We start from the raw sequence: 14918 nt of genomic DNA on the forward strand, positions 1-14918 counted from the left end.
TCTTTTAACAGTGTCGAGCCTAATGAACCTTCAGCATGAATTAGTTGTTTTAACTGGTGGTTGAAACAATGGGCGGTTCACAACATCGGTGGCGCGGTGGGGCAAGAGTTTTGCTGACAACTTTTCAATAACTGCAAGATAGCAATTTTTTTTTCTTCCTTGAGAATTTTGTTTTTCAGTTTAAGAACTCCTTTGGCGTGCCCCTGTCTGCCTGAGGCGATGAGCCTGGGTGTTTTCAGAGGTGACGGGGATCTGAGCTATGGCCACGCCTGAGTGCGTGACACTGTTGACACTAAAGTAGATGACAGGACTGAGAGGAGATTTAGCATGTGCATGCTTAAAAATTACTGCCTTGTGAGGCGTGCTAACGATGCATTTTTAATTGCAGGAGATGATCTTGGCCTACAGGTACCGTCCACAAAGCAAATCAATTCGGTTTATTCCCAGGAGTGTTTAGAAATAGATTTTTTGCATGGATTCAACATTAACAAAACCAATCCTTTGGCAAATAGAATATTTCGTCAGTGACCCGGATGAAGGGATGGAGCATACCCTCGGCAAGTTTGCGGATGAAGCAAAACTGGGAGGAGTGGCTGATACCCCAGAGGCTGCGCTGCCATCCAGTGAGACCTGGCCAGGCTGGAGAGCTGAGCCAAGAGGAACCTCATGAAGTCCAACAAAGGCCAGTGTAAGGTCCTGCACCTGGGTAGGAGCAGCCCCATATACCAGTACAGGCTGGGGCTGACCTGCTGGGGACAGCTCTGTGGGGATCTGGGAGTCCCGGTGGACAGCAAGTTGCCCATGGGCCAGCAGTGTGCCCATGTGGGCAAGGAGGCCAGTGGGATCCTGGGGAACGTTGGGAGGCGCATGGCCAGCAGGTCCAGGGAGGTGGTCCGCCCCCTCTGCTCTGCCCTGGTGAGGCCACATCCGGAGTGCTGGGCCCAGTGCTGGGCTCCCCAGTTCAAGAGGGCCAGGGAACTGCTGGAGAGGGTCCAGTGGAGGGCTGCAAAGACGATGAGGGGGCTGGAGCATCTCCCTTGTGAGGGGAGGCTGAGGGAGCTGGGCCTGGGTACCCTGGAGAAGGGCAGGCTGAGAGGGGTCTCATCAGTGCCTACAAACATCTTCAGGGCGAGTGTCAAGAGGATGGGGCCGGGCTCTCCCCAGTGGAGCCCAGCGACAGGACGAGGGGCAGCGGGCACAAACCGCAGCACAGGCGGTTCCAGCTGAACGGGAGGAAGGAGTTCTTCACCCCGAGGGTGGCAGAGCCCTGGGACAGGCTGCCCAGAGAGGGTCTGGGGGCTCCTGCTCTGGAGACGTTCCCAGCCCGCCTGGCCGTGACTGTGCAACCTGCTGTAGGTGACCCTGCTGTAGCAGGGGGCTGCACTGGGTGGTCTCCAGGGGTCCCTCCCAACCCTGACCGTCCTGTGATTGTGGGATTTGCTGACTATAATGATAAAAAAATAGCCTTTTTGTATCGAGTGTTAGTACTATTGAACACAGAGACTTACTTGTCTTTTAAATATTGTGTGGGTTTGGGATGGTTGGTTTTGTGGTCTTTTTTTGGGGTTGTTTTGTTTTGTTTTAAATATAATCCAGAGAAAGGGAACTTGGACCAAAACTTGAGCATCCCCGGTGCCTCTGTGATCTGGTCAGTTAGTGCCTTCAGTAATCTGGGAATCTGGCTGTATGTGAAAATACCGAATATTAAGAAATTGCGGTGCTTATAGACTTGATTGGTAAAGCTCTTCTGATGAGCTTTGTCCTTATTAATTAGAGGTGACTTCTGAATGAATCAGAGAAAATTACAAACCTTTGTCCTGCAGTGCAAGAAAGACACAGACAAATTGGGAAGGGAATCAGGTGAGAGTTACCCACCTCATTAGAGGTGAGGAAGAATTACAAAAAAGGTGAGTATCCAAGCTAAATACTCAGGCACTTTTAATTAACTCATTAGGGCAGTCTAAAATGAAATACTTCCATCAAAGTCACCCTAGTCCTTGGAATTTATTGGTATGTGAGTAAGTTGAGGCTGCGGTCGGGTGTGCACGAGGCAGCCAGCTGGGGCTGCAGCAGTCGATCCCCCCCGGGAGCTGTCACACCGAGATGGGTGAAGAAAAAGGTCCCCCTGGGACCTCCTGCGGTGACCTCCGAATGGAACAGGAGGACTAGCTGTCAGCCCAGATGCCTAAAGGTGAGTTGAAACAATCATTTAAAAAATGCTGCCCCAGCAGGAGGGCTGGTCCCTCACCTGGGCTGCCGGCTGGCGGGGTGCTCAGCGGTGGTGGGCAAGGAGAAGGGATGTGGGATGAGGGATGCGGGATGCAGGATGCTCACCCTGTTGCTGGCGTGGCAAGCGTAGAGCTACATTGGGAGCAAACTGCGGCGGGCAGAAAGGAATCGCTGACCTTTGTGCCAGCACGTTGTAGGTGAGAACTCCAGCTGTGCCCTGCCCTGCCCTGGCTGCCCCAGGGGGGCTGTGGGGACAGTGTCTCACCAAGTTCATGCCTATGGGAGGGTTTTGTGTGTGTCCCCCCCAAAAAAACTTGTCAAAACCAAGCTGTGTGTTCTCCCCTGTGTGGCTCTCTGCAGGGACTCAGCTGGATGTGAGGAGACACCAGGGAGTGTTTAGGGGTGCCTGGTGGTGGGAGCTGTATACAGCTCGTGGTGGTGGTGGGGGGGGCAGTCCAAAGACCTTGAATGGAAACTGGGGGTCAGTGGGCAGGTGAGAGAGGAGCTCCAGCACTGCACCCTGCCACCGTCCGGGCCCACGGTCCGGGGGAAAACCTGCTACAAAGCACCCGTGGATTAAACCCCATTTGTGGTGTGGCCTGTCTGATGTGATGTTCTAATCACTCCGTGTAATCGGCAGCATCTGTGATAGGTCATAGCTTCAGCTATTTTATAATAAGCTATTTTGCCTGACTATGGCAAACTTCCCTTGTTTAAAGGGCAGGGGAATATTAAATAAATATCATTTATATTTATTTGCCTCAGATCAAACTGTGGCTCTTACATTAATTTTGTAGGTTTTTGGTAATTAGTCTGCTCAGTCCATATTTGGAATTCAAATCCAGTAGTTGTTAAAAAGCTTTGAATGATATTAAAATCTGCTCCCTGAGCACACAGCAAACACCTCCCTCTCCGAAAATGCCAGCCTGAAAGGGGTGACAGCTGCTGGCGGGGGGGCGCTGGGCAAATGGAGGTGGGCTTGAACGGGTGCCCAGCCTGGGTGCTGCTGGACTGGAAGCGGATGGGCTCCTGGGACCCCCCTTTCCTATGGGGTCCTGCTGGGCTTGGGAGTCTCCCAAGCATGTGGATGGGCACAGAGACCCCTGGGCTGGGGTCTGCAGGGGCCAGGGCTCCAAGGGGGTTCAGCCTGCCAGGGCTGGGGCTTCGGGGGTGCTGGGGCTCTGGGAGGGGGCGGGGAGCTGCAGGGGGGGCTCTGGGGGCTGGGGCTGGCAGCGACGGGGGCTCGGGGGCTCTGCGGGGGCCGGGGGCTCTGCGGGGGCCGGGGGTAGGGGGGGGCAGCGGCGCTTCCCACCCCGAGCGGCCGCTGCATGTCAGTGTTGCTCCGGGCACCGGCAGCGGCCGCGTCCCGCTGCTGCCCCGCGGGGCTGTGAGGGGCTTCCCCGCGGGGGGCGGCACAGCACCGCGGGGGGGGGGGGCACAGCACCGCGGGGGGGGGGGGGGCAGCACCGCTGGGGGGGGGGGGGGGGCACAGCACCGCGGGGGGGGAGCAGCACCGCTGGGGGGGGGGGCACAGCACCGCGGGGGGGGGGGCAGCACCGCTGGGGGGGGGGGGCACAGCACCGCGGGGGGGGGGGGCAGCACCGCTGGGGGGGGGGGGCACAGCACCGCGGGCACTCAGAGCACCGCGGGGGGGGGGGGGTTGGGCAGCCCCGGGGCCACACGCCGCTCCTCGGGGCCCAGACGGTGCTTTTTTGCACCGGGCAGCGGGGGCCAGGGGGGTGGCCGGCCCCTCCCCCGCGGCTTCCAGGCGCCCCCCCGGGCCGCCCCTGTCCCGCTCGGTGCCCGCAGGAGGGCGGCCCCCGGCCCCCCCAGCCCCGGCGGGCAGGCACTGCCTGCAGCGCCGCTTTTCCGTGCCTTTCATCGATTTCTGATGTTACATCATACGTTTTCCTACTCCTTGCAGCGTATCAAGCATCTGCCACGCGCTCATTAATTGGTCAATTACTTTATTTATATGCTAAACATTATCTAAAGCACCAGTCATTACCGGCGTCCTGGCTGTGGTTTGTGTTGTGCATTTTTTATAGGTTTTATGTGCCTTGCCCCGGCTCTGCTGTCAGGGCTGGGGGACCTGCCTGGGTCCCTGCCAACCCTTCGGGGAGCAGCCACAGCTCAGGCCCCCACACTGGGAGGGTGGCTCACCCCCGCCCCCCAGCCTGCACCCAGCTCCCCCTCTCCCAGCCCCAGCCCCCTCCCAGAGCCAGCGCCTGTCGCCCATGCTTGGTGTCTGCCGCAGCACTGGGGTAAAGACAGCAAGGCCTGAAATTGCAACAAACATGATGGGAGAATCCCCTGTAAGCGTTTGCTGGGACAGAGCAGGTGCCGCTGCTCATCCTTGTGTCAATCCTTGTCTGCTGCTGCAAATTGGCTCGGAGCTCACCTTTAGCTGTCAGCTCTGCTGGCGATGTCACCAGCCTCTTCGGCAGCCAGGAAAGCCTCTGTGCCGCTGGAAAGCCTCTGCTCATCCTGGCCTCCCCTCTCCCCGCTTCTCCCGACGCCTTCCCCGCTCTGCCTGCCCTTCCTGCTCTCCTGATTACAAGTTACCGTGGAGTAGGAGCTTGTCCTCTTGCTCTTCTGCAAGATGGCCTGTCATCCTAAAATGCCATAGCTATCATAAATAATTTAGGGCTAACGCTTCAATGTTTGAAAAGGCAATAAATAAATACTTGGTGTGCGCACGAAGGTTTCATTATCCCGCTCTCGGTGTCAGCCTGCGGCCGCACGGGCACCCAGCGCGTCAGGCTGCCGCTGCCTCAGTGGCCCCCAAAGCCGTGCCGTGCCTTAGCAGCTATGCTAGGCAGGAGCAGGGATGGAGAGCCTGGTGGCAGGGATGGGGCGGGGGGTTTGCTGGCCTTAAGGTGGGGATGGCAGCTCCTTTGCTCCAACTCCCCTCCCCAGGTACCAGCACGGTGCCCGGCTGCTCCTCTCCTCGCGGGGCAGCTGCCGCTGCTGCCCCTGCGGGAAGCTGGAACGTGCTGCCGGTGCTCTTGCAGCAATGCCGCCATGCTACAAACCCTGCTCTAGCGATGACGTGAAATGCAGAGAGCCTGGGCGCAGAGCCAGAGCAGGGCTGCTGGTGGGCTTTGAGCCTCCCTGTCGGGCACCACACTGGGTGGTGGGGCTCCAGCCTGGGGCTCCTGGGCCAGGTGAGCTATGGCAGTGGCTACCCCAACGCCACCGGCGTTAGCCCATGGTGTGACACCAGCCTGGGCCTCCCCTGCAGCCCCGGTGACGTGGGGGCACCAAGCACAGCGCGTGTTGGGGATGGGCGCTGCTGCTCCTCTGGGCACTGTCCTTCCTGACACCAATTTTAGATGTATTACGTTATGAGTTAATATTACTTTGAAATTTATAATATCCATGAAAATATTATCTCTGTACTTAAATCCTTGAGTTTAATTGAATAGAGCTATCATTATCTGGAGCTTGTTTATGTATTGCCGCCTGCAAAATAGAGTCAATTTTCCAGACTGAGATGATGAATCTGAGCACCAAAGACATTTTGTAATTTAATTTTAATAACCATGACGTATTATTATTTTAATAACCATAAATAATATTTTTTTAATAAAATAATGTTGTAGTGCTTTGCACAAAACCTTGGAAGGAAAACTACGCCATAATAATACAGTGGGAGTTGTGCTACGGTTTGTTAGTGTTATTTTGTTGTCGGATGTACTCTTTGCTGCTACCAGTTTGGGTTTTTTTAGGTTTGAACTTGAACACAGTTTGGGCTCATTTTGCTCCCACGATGGCTCTGGAAGCTGCATGGCTCACTCTGAATTTTTCTTGATATTATTTCCCTCCAAAAGTCTAGAGGCGAAGCCACTTTGGGGTGTGTTAGAAGCCCGCGTCCCTGGGATGCGGCACTAGCTGTCCTGCCTTTGCTGCAGCGTGTTGTTGCAAAGTCCAGGGTTTTGGCCCAACGTGCACCATCCCTGCAGCCCAGGGAGGCTCCGGGGCCCCGTCAGCCCCAGGATGGCAGGACCTGCTCCTGCACCTCATCCCTGTGGCCATGGCCCCGCGTGGGGCTGTCCCCCACCCTCGTTCAGCCTGATGCATATTTATGGACAAAACTTCACACCCATTTTGCTGGGATTTGGTGGCGCCGTGCCAGGGTTAGTTAGCCAGCAGCCTCCATTGCCCTGTGGCTCTCACTCTCCCAGCTCGATGCTGGGGCTCTGCAGGCAAGTCAAGCCCCGCCAGCAGCGGCACGTTGCGGTGGGTACCCGGCGATGGGAGCATCGCTCAGCATCCCGTCGGGAGCAGCTCAGGACTGCGCTCTAGAAAAGTGTAGCCCACTCATGTTGGCCTGGTCGTTGAATGTGAAATGAAAGATAAAGGACAGAACAGTATTTTTTTCATGCCTCCCTGCATTCGTTGTGTGGGCACTTTACATATAAATAGGCTCATTTCAGCGAGGGCTCCCCCCAAGGCCAAGGTGAGGGATGCTGTGTCCCTGCAGTAGGGCTGGCCCTGCACCGAGCCCTCTTCTCACCCCCTAACCAACCTGAAACCTTCAGCCCTTTAGGGTCAAATAATTGTTTACTGCTTTTACTTAGCCCTTGCTTATTCCTAGGCTTGTTTTGCTGAAGACCTGGCTGAAGACGCACAGAAGGGCTCAGCCCCTGCATCCCACCGCTGCGCTCACATGCACCAAGAGCCAAGGTGGGACCCTAAATGTCAAGAACCCTAAACAAGACCCTAATGTCTCTGCCATTAGAGGCTGCCCACTGGGGAAAGGTATCAATGTGACCGCCATGCATGTTTTTCCCTGAGGTCCCACCAAAGGGATGTCCAGGCAGCTTGTCTGGTTGGGCTTCAGGGTGAACTTTGCCAGCAGGTACCAAGTGGTGACTCAGGTCCCATGCCCACCAGCAGCGCTATCTGCCCAAGCCCTTTGATGTTGGATTTTTCTTTTTCAGATGATCTCTACATCCCCAGCCACCCAAATGAAGCCGTGTGCTGCTCCAGCTCACAGGGGAGCACTGCCTGTGGTGCCCAGGGAGCACGGTGGGAGCTGGTTCTTGATGGGGACCACGAGGTTGGTTGGCTGGGGGTACCCCTGATGGGTGCGATTGGGAGCACATCGGTTGTTTCGTACTGAGATTACTTCCTATGGTTCATTGCTTGTGGCGACTTGGAAAAACCGAACTCTGGCAGAGGTAAGCTCAATAAATTAGAGTCAGGACCAGCTGCAATGTTGGGTGTTGGGTGGGTTTTTTTGTTCTTTTTTTTTTTAAAAAAAAGCATTGCTAAAAATGTGGGAATTGCAGGAAAAGACATCTATATAGTCAACATTTGAGGAATTTATTTACCTGCACTGGTGCCCACTGCAGGGGCAGGGCATAGCATCCCCCTCCCTGGCTGCAGCCCCAGGGGCTCTCTCTTGCCCCTTCCCCCCTTCCCTGCAGGATGCCCTTCAGACCTGGCCACAATCAACCAGTTTTATCTCAGCAAGAAAAAAAAAAAATAGTTTGCAGGGCACGGAAACGGAAACACACATTTCCCAGCAGCATCCTCTGTTCAGTGGTGTGGGTGAAGCATCAGTGGCATCCTCTGCCCCAAACAAAATACCTGCAGGGCATCCCAAAGAGAGCGAGGTGAGCTTCCTGGCCAAAGGGATATCAGGAGGCAGGGATTCTCTCTCCTCTGGTGAAAAGATCAGTGGGCTCTTTCATTTTTTTTTTTTTCTTTACAGTTTTATTTACAAAATGTATTAAAACTCTTTGTACAATACCTCATTAAAATGAGGCTCAGTAATTGATGCCCACACATGCAGTTTATGCTTTTACAGCCATTAGTTTGCTTGGCAATTTTTCTGCTCACTGAAGTGCAGTTTCAACGACCAAAAATAGGAACTTAAATTACAAAAAAAAAAAAAAAAAAAAAAAAAGGAGGGAAAAAAGTAGAAAAAGGAAAGAACCCCCAAATCCCCCAAAGCAAAACAAATGAAAAAATATACGGAAACAAATCAACGTGAGACTACTGCCGAACTTCCGATAGCTTGAAGTTGGTAGCTGGAATTGGTAAGCACTCAACACGTTTTGTTTTAGCTTTACATGCAAGTTTAAAAAATATCGAACCATTTACCAAACTCCCTTCACCGGTGTGAAGCCTCCACTCTTAAAAATTGATCTGATAAACATACATCTTTTATACAGCTTTTAAGAAAAATGTTTGTTTTAAATACATCTCATAACTGCACAGCTTTAGCTCGCCCTTGCTGGGGACGTGATTGCGTTCAGAAGTTGAAAAAAAAATCACAGTTTCATGAAAAGAAAATGAAAACAAACCAACAATTTTTGTCAATATCTTGTTAAAAACTTGATCAATAAATTATTCTCCTATGAGCTTTTAAAATTATTTTATATTACATTTTGTTGGAAATACTTATTTTTAACAAGAATTTCCCCGTATTTTTTTTTTTTTAAATCCTATTAAAAGTTCAAATCTATCATCAGCAAACTAAATGCCTAAGGGTCAGACTGCTTTAAATGATTTTCCTTTTTCATTGTATGTTACTGATGAAATAAAACTCTATAGTAAACTACAGAAAATACATATTGTCGATTAGAGGTAATTAGTATGCAGATATTCCATTGAACATTTCCCAGGTGACTGACAATATGTTTAAAGGTGTGGTTGCGTTTTTTTTTTTTTTCTTTTGCTTTTTTTATTTATTTATTTATTTATTTATTTATTTTTATTTAAAAGATGAAGTTAAGTAGTTTCCGGGCAGAGGTTCAAGGCTGAAATGCTGCTGCTAAGACGTTGGATGTGAGTAATAGTGAGCCCCTACCTGTAGCAGTGCTGGCTGGAGCGCGGTGTTCTCTGCAAGGAGAGGGCAAGGACGGGAGCATCCTCTCACCAGTAGCCATGAAACAAGAGTTGGCAGGAGCCGGTATAATATAACAGTACGAGCAGGAGTCATGTTAGATCGCTTAATATTACTCTGGAACTGCAGCTCTAATTTGAGTTACTATCCTCTTTCCTTACTTCTGTTGTAAAAGGACCGTTACCGAGAAGCATTAGCTGAGCACAGTGCTAGTTGTGGGAGAACTCGGGTGAAGCAGAAGCAGGCTGGGCAAAACTAACCTGCACTTCTCTTGCTTCATTGCTTGATATTAAATAGTGAATTAAAATGCAAATGCGCAGCAAGAAAAGAGATATATGGTCTGAACCTAAACAGCAAGTAGCTTTTTTTTTTTTTTTCTTTTTCTTAAAAGCCACCCAATGTCATTTTAATAAAGCACCTGTAGGTATGCCTGATGATAGTTTAAAAAAAAAAAAAAAAAAGGAATGCAATATTTTCTGCCCACACTTTAGCTACCTTGTCAAGAAATTAATTTACTGATCTGGAAGCAAGACATGCAGTTCCACAAATTACTTTCTTTTGGATTTACAGATTCACAGTCATTGACCTCAACTGGCTTTAATGCACAGATTCTTTTCTTCAGGTGTTACACCTTTTACTGCTATACAAAATTGCTCAAATTAGCTGGAGAGTGGCTCGGAAAAAAAATAAAATCACACCACTGGTAAGTAAATACTGAAACATCTTGACATCAGCTCATACAAGCAGTGACAGGCCAGTCCATGTTCGCACGCAGCAGATTTCTGAGGCTTTGTGTCAGGAGGAGTTTCATAATTTGATACGATTGGGGTGGCTGATGAAACCAGCTGCGGTTTGCTTTCAGGACACAAGTTCATTTACTGTGCAGTGGTATCAAAGAATGGCTTTTGTTGCACTGATTTTTTTACAAGAAATTTTTTTCACATACTAATATCTTGTTACCAGTCTTTTCCTTTCCTTTTTCTCCTTCTCTTTTCTCTTTTTATTCTTTTCTCTTTTCTTTCCTTTCCTTCTTTTCTCGTTCCTTTTTTCTTTTTAATCTTTTTTCTTTTCCTTTTCTTTTTTCTTTTCTCTCCTCTTTTCTCTTTTCTTCTTTTTACTTTTTCTTATTTCAAGCAAAGCAAGAATATTTCGGTGATGGTTTGCATTGTTGTGAGTCTCAGAGTCTTCCATAAGGCACTGAAGGAAAAAATATCAGTTTTTCCCTATTAAAAGTACATTGCACCATCATCAATGCGTGTCATGCCTGACACCTCAGAGAGAGTACGACTGGCTCAGGTGGTCCAAATCCATGAAGTAGCCACATTCTCTGCTGCTTCTCCTCTTGCGTGCTGTCAGGGTGAGGATCTATAATAAAACCAGAAAGATTTCATCACTGCCCGGCAGCAAGGGGCAGGGAGGCGCAGTCTGTGGGCGATGGGCTAACCAGGCTTTGCCAGAGTTGCTTTTCGGCAGTTCAGCTCTGCCTTTCACACTTTAGAAAACGGCATTTCTAGCGCAGACTTTATTGCTCTACTGTAGGTTTTTTTTGAGACTTCCTAAAAGCACTTACCTGACCTGATTATAGCTTGAAAAATAAAGGGGAAGAGGTGACTGGCCAGAGAGATGCGCCTCCTGCTTACGGTAATTTTTAAAGCAATTAACAAAACACTTTTTTATGTGCTGAAACTAGCCCAGCGCTGGAGAGAGGAGTTACTTCAGCACAAAGCCAGCTATCGCTGTTTGTAATGCAGGCCCAAGGTACCCAGCTTACTTCTGTGCAGGGGAGGAATTTAAATCATGTGTACCAGCTCTGAGGCTGCCACCGGCCGATGTCTGAAAAGCCCTTTTGCAGCAGTCCGCTGGGGGAGGCACACAACAAAAGAGCACACACCCCTTGAAAAGAGAAAGAAAGAAAGAAAGAAGGAAAGAAAGAAAGAAAAGAAGGAAGGAAGAAAACCCAGAGGGTTTCGGTTCCTGGCCCGTAGCCGTACCCCTAGATTTTCACACTTTCTGTTCCGTACACGTTGTAGCCTTCTCTGTACGTAGCGTAATTCTGGGTGTTGGTGGCAGGAGCAGGTTTGAAGTTCTGCGTGTTCTTGGTGAGTTTCATTCGCTTGGACTCGGCCCGCGACTTGTAGCAGAACTCGATGAGTGCCACCATCATGGCCAGCCCGAGGCCTCCCACAAGGATATAGAAAACCCCGGCCACATTGCTCAGGCTCAGAGCGCTCGTCTTGTCCTAAGAGAAACGAGCCACGCTGTTAGTTTTGCACCCAGGAGCAGGCAGGCAGACAGACAACAGGCTATGTGCACTCAGCCCTAGCTGGAATAGCTACGCTCACAGCGTTTAGTGTCCCGCTCGTGGCTCGGTGCTGTCCCCCCGTCTCCCACCCAAAGCGGGCAAAACCCTGGCCGACTCCAAGGCGATGAGATTTTTTTATTTTTTTTTGGCCACTGACTTCCCCAGGCCTGCAGCATCCCAGAGCAAACCTGGCTACGGCCGAGCATCCCTGGTGGCAGAGGCACCTTGGGAAGGCTCCGACGGGGAAAGCAGTGGCTGTGTAGAACAGCAGGTTTTACCAAAGGCCACTATAAAACGAGACAAAGGAAAACCCAAACCACTGCACGCTCGGTTTTGGTGAATGTAGATAAAATTATTGAGATGCTGCTAAACTTATCTACCTTTTTTTTCCAACAGTTATGAAAAAGAAACCACACCAAACCACCCTAGGAAGACGGTCAGTTACTTTAAGGTCAAGCAGCAGAGCCCTCAGCTAAACTAGCACCTGTGGTGACCGAGGGAGGGTGAGTTACCAAATAAAACTGGTCATTGCAACACAAAAAGATGCTGCCCAGGGTTTACCTTCCTTCAATACATGTCAGATGGGGGAGAAGGCTTGCATTTGTAAAACCGGGATTCTGTAAGCGGATTAGAGAGCTGCAACCCTTTTGCTGCTGCAGGGCTGGCTGGCTGGGTGCGGGAGGGATGCCGGCGGGCAGGGTGCCTGGCCGGAGCCCTGTGGCAAGGGGCTGCGCCCTGGGAAGACTCTTGCTGATGGTGCTTGGTTTATGAGCATCTCCAGGGACAGCAAAAGTTGCACGTAGTCAGAATAAAATAGGATCTACCTTGTAAGTGCCTGTGCGTTTCACAGGCAGTTTGGATAGATGCGGTTGTAGCCAACAGCCTGCTGTTGAAGCTAAAGGTATGATTCATTTACACCCCTTCTCAATCACCGTTGCCTTCTGCAGCTGCTGTGCATTCGGATGTCCCATGACCCCAAATTTACCTCGTACAACAGCCACAGGGTGATGCCCTAAGCAACTTCCAGCCCAGCTGAAATCAATGAATTTTTATTTTTGGCTTTGATGGAACTTGCAATAGTCCTCTGACACTGAGAGGGTGCTTCCAAATTATAGTTTTCTGTTTGAATGATTATAGAGAGCTCTTCCACAGGCACCAGAGGCGTTAGGCACTCGGCTGCGACTGATTTCAGCTGGAGCTGGATTTCTCCTTCTCTTGGTGTCCTTGATAATGTCCTTTACTCCAACAAGCCCAGCACTTCTACAGCGCTCTTCTCAATGGCTCTATAAGCATTAAAAAAAATAAATAATCCTCTGTGTTTTCTTTTAACTGACATGTGTAAAGAAATATTTCTTGCATTTAAGTGTGCGGCTATGGGGTTGTTCCAGCGGACACCTCAGGGGTGGGATCTCCACTGGGGTCTCCAGCGCTCCTGCACAAGGAGGCTGGCCCTGCAGTGTAGCCGGCGTGGGACAGGGCAGTACAGCAGCAAAATGGTTCAAAGCAGAATCAAAAAGAATATACAACATTTATATTGTGAGTTACCAATAGTATTTCCAGATATTTTTTTTTCTTTTTAAATCAAACCAATTTCAAATCGAATTGGGAACCAGGGCAGGAAGGGTGGGTTTTTTTCCTTATCACAGGTCTGTCCTGAAATCGTCCACCCTTAGCAAGCGTGTGGCTGTTTCCCAAACTGACATGTAAAGAATCTAAGTCACAATTTTGAAACAAAAATGTGTTTTTTTCTATAAAACTAAAAATAAGAAAGGATGCTGGCCTGAACAATACGCATTGGCTGTGCTGAAACGTGCACATTTAAATGAAGACACCAGCTTGGGAGGCTTTGGGGGCTTCTCTTTCTGTGTTTTTCTAGCCAAATACTCAAATAGTAAAACATACTTACAACTACAGTCTGTTACTGCACAAAAGAAAAATGCTGTCACGTTCAGAGACTTAATTATTTTTTTTTCTATTGCTTTTCTTTCAACCTTCAAAATGTAAATATCAACTTTTGAGAGTCATTCTTTGTATAAACAAACAGTGGGTCAAAATGTGATTGCTAATCAGTACAAAAAGACCTTCAGCGACTGACCTTACTTCCGGAGTCCTTGGCTCCACATTCACCCTTATCGTACCACCATTTGTTTTTCAGCTTGTCTAAGATGCCTTGTTCACTGAGTTTCAATACTGCAAGGTTTACAGGAGTTCTTCACGTGGGAAATAACATAAATAACATTATATTATGTTATTTTATGTTATTCAATCTTTAAACTACTTTAAAACTATACAAAGCGATAAAGCAGGGTTCCTGGCCACAATATTTACACTGCAGGCAACTGGATCATCCCCTTAAGTTAACGCTAGAGCAACGCTATATTACCAGGTCCTGCCCATATCGCTTTGAGTAATCGGCACTCACTGTTAAATGAAGGTAGCAGAAACAAAGCAAGGCCAATTTCCCACTTTGGCACAATCACAGGTGCCTGCAGTAGCTTTAGGGATGACGGTGGCTTTGATCTAACCGGACCCTGGTATTGCGCTAACAGAGAGCAAGCCCCCCAGCCCAGCCAGCCTGCCTTCCCAGGGTCAGCCAGCGCTCCCAGCCCCCCAGCAGCCCCCCACACCCGGGGGTGCAGGGGTGTGTCCGCCTCTGAAAAGTAAAGGACCCCAGGGTGGATGCCACCAAGGGAGGTGTCACCAGCCATCACGGCCATTCCATTCTCCCGCTCCTGCAGTTGCTGTGCAGGGGCCATGCTGGGAGTCTCCGCGAGTGCTGCATCCTGAACACCGCCGGTCCAGGGAGCTGCAGCAGAAAATAAGCAAATGCAGACCTTTATGAAACAAATTAACATGGAAACTGTGGCTGAGAGTGCCCTGGGTGGGAAATGTTGGCAGGATGAAGGTTAGCTGTCTGCTAAGAGCCTGCAAGCCCAGGGAGACCAGAGCTGGCCTGTCCCTTCCCTGCGGGAAAGCAGCACCTGAGGAGCCCTTGGTTGGGTTTTGTCAGTTCCATTTCCTCATGTGATGTCTTCGGGTTTTTCCTGCCTGTTCTCTAGGGCTCCCTACATCAGGGCCATCTTCAGTTCCTGCTCCTGCTTGAACTTTTGATCCCTGCTCCATGGCTGTGCGAGGCAGCTGGTGGGGAGGAAAGGGACGGGTCCTTACCCTCAGCCATGCTGTGCCACCTTGCACGGGATGACACCAGGCAGACACACTGTACGGCTGCCCTGCAAGATGCCCCACTGTGGAGCCATCCCCGCCTGCTGCCGGCGGAGGGGACTCGGCTCAGCCCCGCTGCCAGCCTCACCCCTCGCTCTCGCTGCCCCTCACCTTTCCCCCAGCCCTGCCCCAAGCGCAGGACTCTGCAGAGCAGAAGAGACCGGGCGGAAAGAGCAGCACAACCTGTACAAACCACCTCAATTACAAGCTTTACTACACGGCGGCACTTCGGGAGATGCTCGCAGCACGGCCCCCAGCTGCGCCCTGCCGTGCCTGGGGCAGGTAGGTACCGGAGGAAGCAGCTGG

At 50.6% G+C, this 14918-nt stretch overlaps 1 protein-coding gene and 1 long non-coding RNA gene across 7 annotated transcripts in view; one reads left to right on the forward strand and one right to left on the reverse strand.

Annotated features, from left to right (window-relative positions):
* The first annotated feature begins 274 nt into the window (after positions 1–274).
* LOC129785565 (uncharacterized) lies at positions 275–8037 on the forward strand. 2 transcript variants are annotated; one of them, XR_008749680.1, is made up of 6 exons: positions 275–408; positions 513–688; positions 1775–1860; positions 1955–2191; positions 6830–6918; positions 7176–8037. It is a non-coding gene; the product is annotated as an uncharacterized LOC129785565 (long non-coding RNA). The 2 variants fall into 2 exon arrangements; XR_008749679.1 differs by having other exon boundaries at positions 275–688.
* Positions 8038–10206: 2169 nt separating this feature from the next.
* The window catches only part of GRIA3 (glutamate ionotropic receptor AMPA type subunit 3), a 152750-nt gene continuing 148038 nt past the window's right edge, over positions 10207–14918 (reverse strand). For 2 of the 5 annotated variants that reach the window (XM_055818052.1, XM_055818049.1), the window contains 2 exons: positions 11080–11327; positions 10207–10453 (listed from right to left, as the gene is read on the reverse strand). In XM_055818052.1, coding sequence (XP_055674027.1) covers positions 11082–11327 — 246 coding nt within the window. In that variant the 3' untranslated portion in view covers positions 10207–10453; positions 11080–11081. Of the gene's footprint in view, positions 10454–11079; positions 11328–13485; positions 13601–14918 lie in introns of those variants that run through there. The other 3 variants (XM_055818050.1, XM_055818051.1, XR_008749678.1) reach the window with 3 other exon arrangements.

This window comes from Falco peregrinus, chromosome 13 (assembly GCF_023634155.1).
Source record: "Falco peregrinus isolate bFalPer1 chromosome 13, bFalPer1.pri, whole genome shotgun sequence".
Taxonomy (NCBI): domain Eukaryota; kingdom Metazoa; phylum Chordata; class Aves; order Falconiformes; family Falconidae; genus Falco; species Falco peregrinus.